At 38.3% G+C, this 14426-nt stretch overlaps 1 protein-coding gene across 1 annotated transcript; it reads left to right on the top strand.

Annotated features, from left to right (window-relative positions):
• The first annotated feature begins 2495 nt into the window (after window positions 1–2495).
• On the top strand, window positions 2496–8224 carry SCG2 (secretogranin II). The gene is made up of 2 exons (XM_006861890.1): window positions 2496–2715; window positions 5862–8224. Exon 2 carries the CDS (start codon window positions 5876–5878, stop codon window positions 7733–7735), a length of 1860 nt encoding a protein of 619 aa, XP_006861952.1. The 5' UTR covers window positions 2496–2715; window positions 5862–5875; the 3' UTR covers window positions 7736–8224.
• The last annotated feature ends 6202 nt before the right edge of the window (window positions 8225–14426 follow it).

The raw sequence follows: 14426 nt of genomic DNA, 5'->3' as shown, positions 1-14426 counted from the left end.
GAGCATGGGAACACTGAATGTTTTAAAATTGGGAAAGGTGTGCGACAAGGATGTGTTCTTTCACCATACTTATTCAACCTGTATGCTGAGCAAATGTTTCTGTGCATAAAAGCTGTTAAATACTTCCAAACACACTGAAACATTCTTAACGTTAACAACATGAGGGTAAGTTAAAAAATATTGTGACAAAATAACCAACTTTTATGAAACAAAAATATCAAAATGTGAAGCTATTGTTTCTCAACATGTCTGCCATTGAGTTCTAAATGCTTCTGAAGGAAGAATTTTCATGTAACACTTCCTAGGGTGGCACTGTGGGCTATGCATCAGACTGCAAAGTCGTTTGAAATGCAAGGTTGGTGGTTCAGAGCTTCCAAGGTTTCTCCTTGGAAACCCTATACAGGGTTGCTATGGGTAGGAATCGACTCAACAACAGTTAACAACAACTGACACTTTGTGCTGTGATACTGTTGGATAAGTATTGCACTGCTGATTGCAATGTCAGTGGTTCAAATCTACCAGGCTGCTTTGGACACCCTATACAGGATGTCTATGAGTCAGAACTGACTCAGTGGCAGTTAACAACAACAACAACAGCAACAACAGCCTTTCCCTAAAGAATTCTGCACTCTTTAATTTACACCACATCAAAATGGCAGTTTGGTATCAAGTGACACAAAATCCTGTTCATTTTTAATATTTGAGTTTGGAAACTAAAATGTCTGAAGAGGAAAGATCAGGGCTGTTGGGTAGATGAGGTAAGGTTTTGCAATGATAATTTTGTAGAACAATCCTTGCTACTGTCAAAGAGTAGCTACTGTCACGATGGGGGGGGAAAAAAGTCCTTGGCTCAAATTTCCTGGTCTTTTTCTAATCAAAGCCATTTTCTAATTTCTTAAAACAACTTCATATTAAGTGCCCCTGTGATCATCCTGTGTCCTTTGAGAAAATCCACCAATAATAAATACCCTTTTGGTTTTCCAAAACACATCACAATAACCTCTGCATTGACCTTATTGTTATTGTTGTTGCTAAGTGCTGTTGAGTTGGTTCTGACTCATAACAACTCTGTCCAGGGTTTCCAAGGAGCACCGATCTTGTGGTTCAAACCAACCTTGCAGTCTAGGGCATTAACCCAGAGCACCACACCAGGACCTTAACATCTTGAATATAACTGGTCTCTTAAACCCTCGGAAGCCATTGGACCTTTTTTTAAGACACCATAATGAGACTAAGAAAAGCGCACTCCTGGGAGAACTTGTCTGCAGCTTCCCACTGATTGCAGAGATACTTATTGTTTGAAATAAACCCTTGCATGTATGAACTGGATTTCTAGTAGTAATACTTTTTGACTTACCCTTTTACAGTAATATTAATAATGTTTTGACACACATCACAAAGTATCACTCGTTTGTTATTGTGGATCATTTCTTATTATGTACCTTGAAATTTTAATATAATAGGCTTTGCAAGGGTTGGCTCATAATTATGATTTCTTCCTAAATTGGCTGTCCAGAGCATAGAGACTAGTTTTACATACTTAAGATATACTTCAATTTAAGATGTTTTAAAAGAACTCATCTCTTTAATAAAATAAAGTTAATATTTTAGATCTATATAAATTATTAAAACATATAATCAGGTACTTAAAAATGCACAGCCAATGTTCATGACTTCCAAATCAGAAAGGTTGGAAGTTAACTACTATATTATTCTCTGTTTTGTTCCCTCCTCCACCCCCGCCACACACATGGAAGGTATGCAATTCATCTGATTCAATAGAAGGAAGAGACTGTATCTCATATGACTTTCTCTCAATTGTAATTGAATTTCAATTACATATAAGTTTTATTTTTCTCAATGGAAAGACTTGTTTTTTCTCAATAGTATATTCATCAATCAGCATACAACTTCTGAGTCTCCTTTTTGAGAACAGATATTTTAGAATACACCAACAGATTCATACAGAATTTTCATTTACCAACATCCAAATCTTAATGCCCATTTAAAAAAAATTATAGTAAATTCCAAGTCATTAGAGCTTTAAGTCAGACGTGCATATAAACAGAAGCAGCTCTCCTTTTTAAATTAAAATAAGGTGTGTGTTTTTTTTAATCAGAATGTTGGTTGTGGTCATGATAGAAAATATGATGTTGGTTGTGGTCATGATAGAAAATATGGCTTTTCATACTTATAATGTGACTTTCATTCATCTTGGAATAATTTCTTTGCAGGAAATAAAGGAAACTCCCCGCAAAAAAAAAAAAAAAAAAAAAAAATCCTTGTCTGTCATATCATAATAAAACAAGTAACTATTATAGCAAGATTTTAGGACATAGATGAAATTATTTTGCAATTAGCCATATATAACAGATTTCTTCCTTGTTAAGGGAAATTGTTCAGAGCATTTTATTTTGATATAAGAAAACTGCAATTTTCGTCACAAAAAGACAGGTGGCGTAAGCATACAACACACTCACACAAAAGAAAAAAACATAAAGTGATTATTTTCTCTCGGGTTCTGTGAAAAAGCTCGCTCCTGCTTGGGTTTGTGGGGTTTGTGGCTGAGTCCGGTGACGTCAGTGTGGCAGTGCGGAGTCAGGCGCCGGCTCCCTATAAGCGGAGGAGCTGTCCGGGTGCTGAAACTGCCCCAGCAGCTCACCTAAGGGACCAGGAGGATCATGCTGTGTACCTTCATTGCCATCTGAAAAAGAGGTAAGATTGCCTTTTCTCTTCTATTTACTGTAAAGTTCTATATTGCGTGTTCTTTCTTTATTTCCTGGCTGAGAAGAAAAAGATTATTTGGCAAGCTTATATATAAAGAATAACTGAATTGCAACCTGCTGCTCATCAGTCAATGTACGGGCATGGTATATATTTGAGGGGGGCTTCAGATTGTTCATAGAAAAATTCCATTATCTTTTAATTAAAATTTTCCATTAACTTTTTGAAGCCTCCTCCCATATACATAATTGGTTTAATCATATGTATGATTAAATCTATGATTTATAGTACTTGGATATTTTTTAACCAGAATATTATTTAGATAATTATATTGGAAGATGAGTTTAAAAAGTTGAGAATTTTAGGATCATTGCACAAATTAACGTTCATGAAGTTAATTAGACCTGATATTGTTTTTCTTAATTTATTTTTTTCTTCCCCTAAGAACTAGACACAAGGCAAGTGATAGAATTTATATGCTTAATATTCTAAACAGTAGGTTTCCAGTGATTCAAGGCTGTCAAACATATTAGTCATAAAGGCAACCAATTTTAGTTGTTTTCCTTTTAAATTTACTTTACAAGAGCTCAAAGTAATCTAATTATATAAAATTATTTTTTGAATTGTTATACTCTGAGAAGGTTTGCATTATTATTTCCTAATTTTAGTCCCTAGAAAGGAAGCTTATAATAATTTTGAACACAGGATTTTCATGTTTCTGGCATTAAGTATTGGGCTGTAGTTTGGAATGATCATGAATTACAGAGAAACAGCAATTTTGAAAACATTGGTGAAAATCTTCATAATGGTATACACAGTTATATTACTATTATGCTTTGATTAACATAGGTTGTAAAATCTTTTGCTCAAAATTTTGAATGGGATAAGTGTTTCTGTTCACTATATCCCAACTACCATGAGTGTTCAAATTAAATTTAGCTACCTCGGAAACCCTGTGCAGGGTCTCTATGGGTCGGAACCGACTCAATGGCACTTAACAACAACAACAACAACCTGCATATATCAGCGTTTCGGTTTAATGTCAATAGAATACACATTCTAACTTAAGTGGCTTTAAATATCGCTATCTAAGAAGAAACTATGTTCTAATTATTTGGGTCTGAGAAAATAAAATTTGAAATAAAATCTTATGTAGGATAGTGGAGGTGTTAAATACCACTTAAAAGAGCTACTCTCTGGGAAAGAATTCCCTTGCGTTTTACTTAAAGGAAATAACTGTCATACAAACTGAACGAGAATAAATGACCGAGGAGTAGCTCTTGTTAGATTCTGGCTTTAAAAACTAAAATGGTCATTCGAATCCACCTCTCCTGCAAAGCCTAACTCTTAATACAATGATTTTAAAGGATGCACATGACCACTACATTAAGACCATTTTAGGATTATGGTTTCAAAGAAAACTAGTTCAATAAGGGTTTTAAGTTACTTTTTACAAATGCCAGCTATTCAAAATTGGCTCTGAACATTAAAATAATCCTGAACTAATATGAAGGAGAATGTATCATGTGTTTAATTTAAGCTAAAGGATTTTATAAATAGAGTTAGTTATCATAAATATTTACTTACAACAAATATTTTTAAAGTATCTTCTCAAATGTTTCTAGATTTTTTTTTCTTTCAGTAAATTAAGCCAATGGGAATTGTTTTAGCAAATATATGCATCTGTGTTTAAGAAGCTCCTATCCATGTTAGTCTCTTAAAAGGAAAATATTGCTTAATCACTAATATGCCTAGTGAACAATGGTATTTCCTATGATTGATGTCTTGCCTAGCAGGAAATTATACTCATACAACTTACTTACCTATCACAAAACCATAATCCAATAAGGGTATCATGAATAAATTGGCAACCTTCTTTAGTATTCATTTGATTTGCAATAAACTTGCAAGTATTAGAATTGATTTTCAATATTAGCTATGTCAAATGCACAAATGTAAAATCTCAATCCCTTGCTAATTCATATGTAAGATTATAAGCATTAGAGAAAAAAAATGAATGAAGATTTTTAAATAGGAAGTATTCAACACATAGTCTGTTTATCTAAATTGGGAATTACATAGTAGTTATTTTAAGATTTCCTAAGAATGAGTCATTTCAGCTTTCACAGGTCCACACCAAAATAGATACAGACATAAGACAAACTGAATCTGAACACTCACAAATCCAGAAATAGACTAGTTAAGAAAACTTATGTTCTCTCTACAGCATCTGTTATTGTTTACTATACATTTTTGAGGGCTGATAAAAATTTTAACCACAATTGAATTTTTAAGACAGTCACAATTAAATAGTCAAAGGTTATGTGGAGCACAGAACAACAACAACAACACAATCTAATTACTTTGGTATGTTTACATAGAATGAAAAGTCACTGATCTAGTCTCCTAGCTGGGACCTCAGAAAACCCATGTTCGGGAGGGTTTTAAGGCATAGACCTTCTAAAGATGATAGCTGAATTTGGTTCTGGAGTGAACACATTGTTTCTGAAAAATGTATGTAAGTGGCTCTAACCTATAAGGTAGTTCAGTATGATTGATTCAGACATGCAACATGTTACCTAATCATATAATGTCACTGTATTTATGTTTCTATAGCAAAATTAGATAGGCAATTCAGGAACTAAGTAATATTTTTGACATGACATTAGGAAATGACATATGTGTGTACCTGCATTTAAAAAAATTAAGCCTCCTAATTGTTTTGCAAATTAATTCAATACGAATGCTATAAGTGATAAGTAAAACTCATCTTGGAAATTCTTCCTTTTTGTTTTTAAAACAAAACAAAAAGCAAGCTACTTGTTTTTAAAGTGAAAATAAAATTTGACAAACCTTATGTCAGTGATTTTGCTACTGTTTTAGCTAAGAGAATGCTATACAAGATGTGCAAGCATGTTCAATGCAGGTGTGCAGGTGTATAAAACTTTTGCTAAAGATACTGTATTTAACCTTTAGGGATTATATAGAAATATTTATGAAATTTAAGAAGTGATTTGCTAAATTGGATGTGGATGATCTCTGTTATGCTTTTTCCCTCAATGGTGTACTATTTATTTTTGCTATAATGTCTTCTAGACTGCTTCATTTATGTTAACTCATTTTTTCTGTGCTTTAAGGAAATCTTTCAAACATGGCAGAAGTTAAGGCCCACCGGTTTGGAGCAGCCCTTTCTCTCATCCCTTTAATTTTCCTGATTTCCTGTGCCAAAGGAGCTTCATTTCAGCGCAATCAGTTGCTCCAGAAAGAACCAGACCTGAGATTGGAAAATGGCCCCAAACTCCCCAATCCCGAAATGATCCGAGCTTTGGAATACATAGAAAAGCTCCGACAACAGGCTCACAAAGAAGAAAGCAGCCCAGACTATAATCCATACCAAGGTGTCTCTGTTCCCCTTCAGCAAAAAGAAAATAGTGATGAAAGTCACTTGCTAGAAAGTTCAAGGGATTCCCTGAGTAAAGATGAATGGATGAGAATAATACTGGAAGCACTGAGACAGGCTGAAAGTGAACCTCTGTCAGCACCAAAAGAAAACAAGCCTTACACTGTGAATCCAGAAAAGAGCTTTCCAATGGACATGGCTGATGAGTATGAAGCTCCACAGTGGCCAGAGAGAAAGCTCAAGCACATGCACTTCCCCCCGATGTATGAAGAAAATTCCAGGGACAATCCCTTTAAGCGTACAAATGAAATAGTGGAGGAACAATATACTCCTCAAAGTCTTGCTACCCTGGAATCGGTCTTTCAAGAGCTAGGAAAACTAACAGGCCCAACCAACCAGAAGCGTGAGAGGGTTGATGAGAAGCAAAAGCTTTACACAGATGATGAAGATGATATCTACAAGTCCAATAACATTGCCTATGAGGATGTGGTTGGAGGAGAAGACTGGAATCCAGTAGAGGAGAAAATAGAGAGTCAAACCCAGGAAGAAGTGAAAGACAGCAAAGAGAATATAGAAAAAAATGAACAAATCAATGAGGAAATGAAGCGTTCTGGGCAGTTGGGCCTCCAGGATGAAGATCTCGGGAAAGAGAGTAAAGACCAACTCTCAGAAGATGTCTCCAAAGTAATTGCATACTTAAAAAGGTTAGCGAATGCTGCCGGCAGTGGGAAGCCACAGAATGGGCAAAATGGAGAAAGGGCAATCAGGCTTTGGGAGAAACCACTTGATTCTCAGTCTATTTACCAGCTGATTGAAATCTCAAGGAATTTACAGATACCTCCTGAAGATTTAATTGACATGCTCAAAACTGGAGAGAAGCCAAGTGGATCAGTGGAACCTGAGCAGCAATTTGAATTTCCTGCTGACCTAGATGATGTCTCGGAGTCTGACTTAGACCTCCCAGACCTGTTTCCAAATAAGATGCTCTCCAAGAGTGGCTACCCCAAAACTCCTGGCCATGCTATGACAGAGGTCCTTCCAGAAGGAGTCACAGTGGAGGACATTTTAAGTCTTTTAGGGATGGAGAGCCCAGCAAATCAGAAGACACCATATTTTCCCAATCAATACAACCGAGAGAAGGTTTTTCCAAGACTACCCTATGGTCCTGAAAGGGCTAGAGTAAATCAGCTTTCCAAAACTGCCTGGCTGCCAGATGTTGACAACAGACAAATGGTATATGAAAACTCGAATGACAAGGATCAGGAATTAGGAGAGTACTTGGCCAGGATGCTAGTTAAGTACCCTGAGATCATTAACTCAAACCAGATGAAGAGGGTCCCTAGTCAAGGCTCAGCTGAAGATGACCTCCAGGAAGAGCAGCAAATTGAGCAGAGCATCAAAGACCATTTGAATCAAGGAGGCTCTCAGGAGAGTGAAAAGGTAGCTGTGGTAAACAAAAGGCTCCCTCCGGGGTTCCCGAAGAATGATGACATCCCCAACAGGCAGTACTTGGATGAAGATCTATTAATGAAAGTGCTGGAATACCTCAACCAAGAAAAAGCAGAAAAGGGGAGGGAGCATATTGGTAAGAGAGCAATGGAAAATATGTAAGGAGCTGTCATTAATAGCCCGGCATTCACTCTTTCCATTCCAAGCAAATCCCAACATATCTCTTTAGTGTGTTGACTTCTATCCTGTTTACATTGTAATATCTTTAAATGATGTACAGGCAGATGGATCCAGGTCACTGGGGAGTCTGCTACACTTACTCTGAGCTGTTCTCTTGTGTATGGATATGTGTAAATGTTATGACTTCTGGATAAAAAATTAATCATGTCCTCTATTCCCAGAAAGAAATCTACGATAGTGTTTGGTAGTGTGTTTAATGGCTGTGGCATTGTTGATGCTCACATATGATAAAGTGTGTCTGATAACTCTCAAAAGTTTTTAATATTTATTGAATTATTTTGTTACTGTCTGTAGTGTTTTGTGGAGTACTGCAGCAAAAAATAATAAAGCATTATAAATATATAGTTTTATTTACAAGGCCTTTTCTATTGTGTGTTTTATTGTTGATTAATAAATGTTATTTCTGGACAACTCTGGACTCTTCATTAAGGCAGTGGCTATGGAGCAAGCAGAATGGACTCAAAAGAGAAAATCATTACTGTTTACAGGCCATCCAGGTAAGAAGCAATCCATTCTAAACCTGTGATCCTGATGTGTGCATTTACAATGCAGCATCCTCTAACAGCTCACTGTCTCATGCCTGTCACTGCATTTTCTCACATACATGATTTATGGAACAAGCATTTTGGTATATTTACACATTTTACTCCTTGTTCAGAATCCCTGTGTGGCACAAACAGTTAAGTGCTTGATTACTAGCTGAAAGGTTAGTGGTACAAATTTACCCAGAGGTTCCTTTGAAGACAATCCTGATGATCGGCTCTCAAAAGTTTCACCACCTTGAAAACCTTAAGGAGCATAGTGTTACTCTGCACACGTGGGTTACCATGAGTTGGAATTTACTTAGCAGTAATGAACAGTAATAACTCCTTGATTTATATTTGAAAGACATTTAAGTCTTCCATATCCATAACTGACATTAAAAAAATAAAAAGCTGTGTACAGGGCAATCAGAAATGACTCTGGACTTGGAAGCAAACTGTGTAGGCCCAAATAATCCTGGTCCCCAAAAGACAGGGCTGCTGCCTCTTTTGTATAATTTGAAAGAGGGTACTCTTCCAAACTGACTGTTAAGAAAGCCTATGGGTGTAGCCAGCTCTCCTCTCTCCTGCCCTACTGCTAGAATCTGGGTGGGCCAAGCAATACATATTACAATGGGCATATGTCAGGGGTGGATGGAAGCAGCTTCCTAACACATCACCAAGAAATTGAATACAATAGCAGTGGCAGTCACAAGATAACACATTTAGCAGCAAACAATACTGTTATTAACAAATGAGGACTGAATAATAGCTCCTAAGGTATTGAGTACTTATGGAGCAGGAAGCATTTTACCTACCTTACCTCATTTAGGATAAGCACTGGATGAGTAACAAAAATATCGACAGTTCAAACCCACTAGTTAGTCCAGGGAAGCAAGTTGCAGTTTTCTGCTCCTGTAGAGATTTATAGCTTCCAAACCCCTGTTGTTGTTGTTGTCAGGTGCCATCGAGTTGGAACCGACTCATAGCGACCCCATGTACAGCAGAACGAAACAATGTCCGATCCTGGGCCAACCTCACTACCGCTGCCACACTTGAGTCCATCAATGATGCCACCTGGCCAATCCATCTCGTTAGAGGTCTTCCTCTTTTTTTCTGACCCTCCACCTTACCCAGCAGGACATCCTTCTCCAGTGACTCTTTCCTCCGGACAATATGTCCAATCCCCTGTACCAGGTCACTATGAGGAGGAATTAGCTCAGTGGCAGAGAGTGTTTTTTGAGTTGATATTACTGTCCAGGAGCCCTGGGGGAGTACTCAGCTACTTACTTAAAGGCTGACGATTCAAACCCGTCATCTGCTCTATGGAGGAAAGATCTGGCAGTCTCCATGGAAACCCATGGGGCAGTTCTACTCTGTCCGATGGAGCCACTATGAATTGGAATTGACTCGATGACTATGGGTTTATAGTATTCTCAAGGAACCATAGTGGCATGGTGCTCAGCTGCTAGCTGAAAGGTCAACAGTTCAAACACACCAGTCACTCCCTGGGAGGAAGATGTGGCAATCTGTTTCCACTAAGATTACAACGTTAGCAGCCATGTTAGACAGTTTCACTCTGTCCTATAGGGTTGTGATAAAGGAGCTCTGGTAGCGTAGTGGTTACGAGTTGGGCTGCTAACCTCAAGGCCGGCAGTTCAAAACTACCAGCTGTACCGCGGGAGAAAGATGAGGCGTTCTACTGCCGTAAAGATTTGCAGCCTCAGAAACCCTGTGCAGGGTCACTATGAGTCGGAACCGACTCCACGGTACTTAACAACAACAATATAGGGTCGCAACGAGTCATAATTGATTCAATGGCAACTAGTTAATGGATTTAAATTACTGTCAAAGAGACTCTGGGTGGTGCAAATGTTAAGCACCAGGCTATTAAATGAAAGTTTGATGGTTTGAACCCACACAGAGGCATCTCAGAAGAAAGACTGGTAATCTGCTTATAAAAGTTCACAGTGATGAAAACTCTGTGGAGCATAAATCTACTCTGACACACATGGGGTCAGCATGACTTGGAATCGACTCAGTGGCAAGTGGTTTTAGTTTTTTGTACATTACTGTCAAGGAGTTTTTCTTATCTCCTTTTACATCAGACAAAACAAAATTTATAAAGGTTAAGCAGCTTTCCCAAGGACACACAATGTTATCATTTGCCAAAACCTATGTTAACAACCTCTTCACTCTCCGACCTACTTGGGAAGTTCTAAATTACCTGAGGGATGAGACACAAGGCATGGGATAGAGGGAGGTTTGTGAAGTCTTGGCACATTCACTTCCAAGAGAGAGAAGCAACGTGTATGTGTGTGTTTGTGTGTGAGTGTGCATGCATGTACACATGTGTGTCAGAGTGTGGGAGAGAACTACTGAACTGGTAGAGGGGGAGGGCTTACATGTCTTGGGGACATGCTGAAGATAGATTTTCCTAATTCAAGTTTTGCCCAGACTATGTTCTGTTCAAATATACAGCTTAGTGGAACTCTAAAATTTGGAGGTGGAAAGGGCCTTAGAGGTTTTAATTACTACAAAGTTTCTAACAAATAGTCTTTACTTGAATAGTGTCACAGTATGGTGTTACTACCTCACAAGGGTAGTAACTCTGAATTTACCATCATCTATTTCCAGTTGTTAGAAACACTGTTGAGCTTCCTACAGGTTATACCAGTGTACTCTCATTAGCTCCTTCTGGGATTGATACACCTTTGGAAACTCAGTGAGGATGTAAGTTGCCCATAGTCATACATCTGGCTAGTGGTGGAGTAGGACAGTAAACCACACCCTGACCTAACTACAAGGGTATCATATATTAACACACATGGAGCCCAATGGGAGGAGAAGCCCAGAAACAAATTGGGGCAGCCTCAAGTGAAGAGGTCCAGGATATTTATGCAGCTGAAAATCTTGGGTAGATATTTAAATGCCATGTTTTGTGTGTGTTCACATATACTTTCCACCCATTGTATATTATTTTCAATTTTCTGTATAATATGCTAAGTCATTTCTAGCATCCATCGGGCTGCAAACCACAAAGTCAGCAGTTCGAAACTACCAGCTGTTCCGCAGGAGAAAGATGAGGCTTTCTGTTCCCTTAAAGATTTACAACCTCAGAAACCCTGCACAGGGTTGCTATGAGTCGGAACCGACTCCACGGTGCATAACAATAACAAACAACAACAAAGTCAACTAAGTGACTACATGCTATCACTTAAGTAGGAATGAGAATGAGACGTGTGCATATCCACCCAATGAACACTTGTCCTCACTGAGATATGTAAATGTTCTACTGAGGCGTTAGGAAATGAGAGCACATTAACTGACTCAACACAACTGACAAGGGACCAGGGCATAATTTATACCCAGACTAGAGTCATGCCAAATACTCTGCTCTTACTACACCATGCTGATTTTAAAACAGTATTAGGTGGACTTGAAACTCCATTCTTCTTTTAAAGGGTGAGATTTCAGGCATTAGAGTTGGCAGTGGGAAAGATTCTTAATTTGGGAGATATAACGTCTGCCTGACCCTCCTCAGACATCAGCAAACATCCTTTTGCATCTATTAAGTCATTAGACAGTTATTTCTGACCCAAATAATTATTTATCTTAGAAATGCTTAGTGGATTATTCTATAGTATAAGAAATAAAGCTCTAAGAACCATTCAAGCACATTTAGTTGAATTAGGGCAATAAGGAGTTCTCGTAGTGTAGTGGTTATGAGTCGGTCAGCTAACTTCAAGGTCAGCAGTTCAAAACTACCAGATATTCCTAAGGAGAAAGATGACGCTTTTTACTTCTGTAAAGATTTACAGCCTTGGAAACTCTATGTAGGGTCTCTATGAGTCAGAACCGACTCCATGGCACACCACCACCACCAGCAGGGCAATATTGCCTCTTTCCCTGCCTAGAAGTCTGCTTCAGGAGATATCTTGACCCTTCATGACTCACTTCACAGGTGACTACTGGTGAAAACCACCTGTGCACTCAGACTTCGTCTTTTGCAGGAGTCCATAACTCCATCAGATGTCAAGTAGGAGTCCAGTACTGTGTATTCTCTTGGCAAGACTTCCACTTATTCCCCTTAACACTACAACCTCTGTATTTCATCTGCCTTGGGGACATTGCTGTTGCTAGGTGCTGCTGAGCCAGTTCCAACTCATAGTGACCCTGTGTAGGGTTTCAGAAGCTGTAACTTTGTAGAAGCAGAAAGCCTCATCTTTCTCCCATGGAGCAACTGGTGGGATCAAACTGCAGACTTTGCAGATAGAAGTTCAGTACTTATTCTACCAAGCTACCATGCTCCCCTTGGGAACATCAGGAATAATCTAATAGGGTTCTTCATATCAAGACTTCCAATTTACCTCTCATTTACCACACTCAAATCCCCTTGCATTTTGCATCTCACCTTTCTTGATCCCAACGGTTGCTCTTTCCCATGGTCTATGACCTTTACTACTATGCTCTTTGATACGGAAGGACATTCATCTGCAAAACCCCCTATATCTTAAACCTGGTCTATGCACTTTTTCTTCACCTTCTTGTTCTAAGAGAGATTGTGGCTTCCCCTTTAGCTCTTTTCCTTGATCCTTTTTGTGGATTCTGGTAAATTTATTCTCTGTCTTCCCAAAAAATCCTACTTTGAATATCAGGCCACCACTCACAACAAACCTTTCTTTTTTTTTTTTTTTTTAAGTTTTTATTGTGAATTGAGTGATAGTTTACATGGGAGAAATCGGTTTTATACCATCATTTCATTGCAATCATTACAATCTCCTCCATGCATCCTCATTGAACAGTACTTACTTCTATTCTCTCTGGGTTTTTTTTTTTTTTTTTTGTGTGTGTGTGTGGAGGGAGTATGTACACACAAAAACACTCAGGAATATATAATCATTTAAACAACCAAAGGGCACATTCTGTAACCTGCCTCCTGGCTGCCAGCATTCAGTTTTTCTCTTCTCATGAGTCTGGAGTCTTCAGCTGCTCTCACTCGCCATGTCCTTATCTCGGTCTCCATCTCTGGTGTTTCTGCTTCTCTGGATAGGATCTTCTCCCTGGATGGTCCCTTTATGTTCATGTACTACTCTGGATCACTGTTCCCCACTCCATTCATTAAAGCTATTATCTCCCACTCACTACCTCTCTTTCCAGTACAGCTCCTGTCTTAATACTTAGTAATTTCAATGTCCTTGAAGATATTTCCAATATTCCAACCTCCTTCCTCCATCAGTCACTCACTTGTATCTTCCCACCCTAGACTCTAGACTCATTACTAATAACTGCAACCTATTCTAAATCTCATAGAGACCCTATATAGAGCAGAGGAGAACTGTCCAATAGGGTTTCCGAGGTTGTAAATCCTTAAGGAATCAGACTACTTCATCTTTCTCCTGAGGAGTGGCACATGGCTTTGAATCACTGACCTTTTTTCTTAGTTCAATGCATAACTCACTGCTCCATTGAGTTGGAATTGACTTGATGGAAGTGGATTTCCTTTCTGTTTTTGAGGAGAGGCATTATCCTAAATCTCAGCGAGTGCAGTGCTCTGCATGATGAACACTGGACTGAGAATTATAAGATTCAAGCCCATCAATCGCTCCACAAAAGACAGATAGGACTTTCTGCTCCAGTAAAGATTTACAGCCTTCGAACCCTTTACAGAATTACCCTGATTTAGAACTAACATGATGAAACTTAGTAAGAGCAGCATCCTAAATTTCAACTCCAAATATCTTACTTTAACAACCACCTTTTATATCCCCAGAATACTTCTAATGCCTTAGTTTTAATAATACCTCCATCCTGCCAAAATTGTAATTCAGGATTATAGCCATCTTTCCACTCTCTTTCATCTTGTTTATTCCTCACTGCCCACCTCATTAAGTTACAATTCCATGATTAGACATCATAGTCACTTTCTTATAAATATTTGTAGCTCTCTATCCTCTCATTTCATTGCATTATCTTTTTCTAACCGTGTTTAGATACGTCCAATTCTCTACTCATTCTATTCTTCTCTTCCACAACTGAACATGTCAGGAGCAAGACTCAACAACTGTACTATCTGTTTTTGCTTCAAATTC

This window comes from Chrysochloris asiatica, unplaced genomic scaffold (genome assembly GCF_000296735.1).
Source record: "Chrysochloris asiatica unplaced genomic scaffold, ChrAsi1.0 scaffold00044, whole genome shotgun sequence".
Lineage (NCBI taxonomy): Eukaryota > Metazoa > Chordata > Mammalia > Afrosoricida > Chrysochloridae > Chrysochloris > Chrysochloris asiatica.
This window is presented reverse-complemented; position numbering and strand designations above follow the sequence as displayed.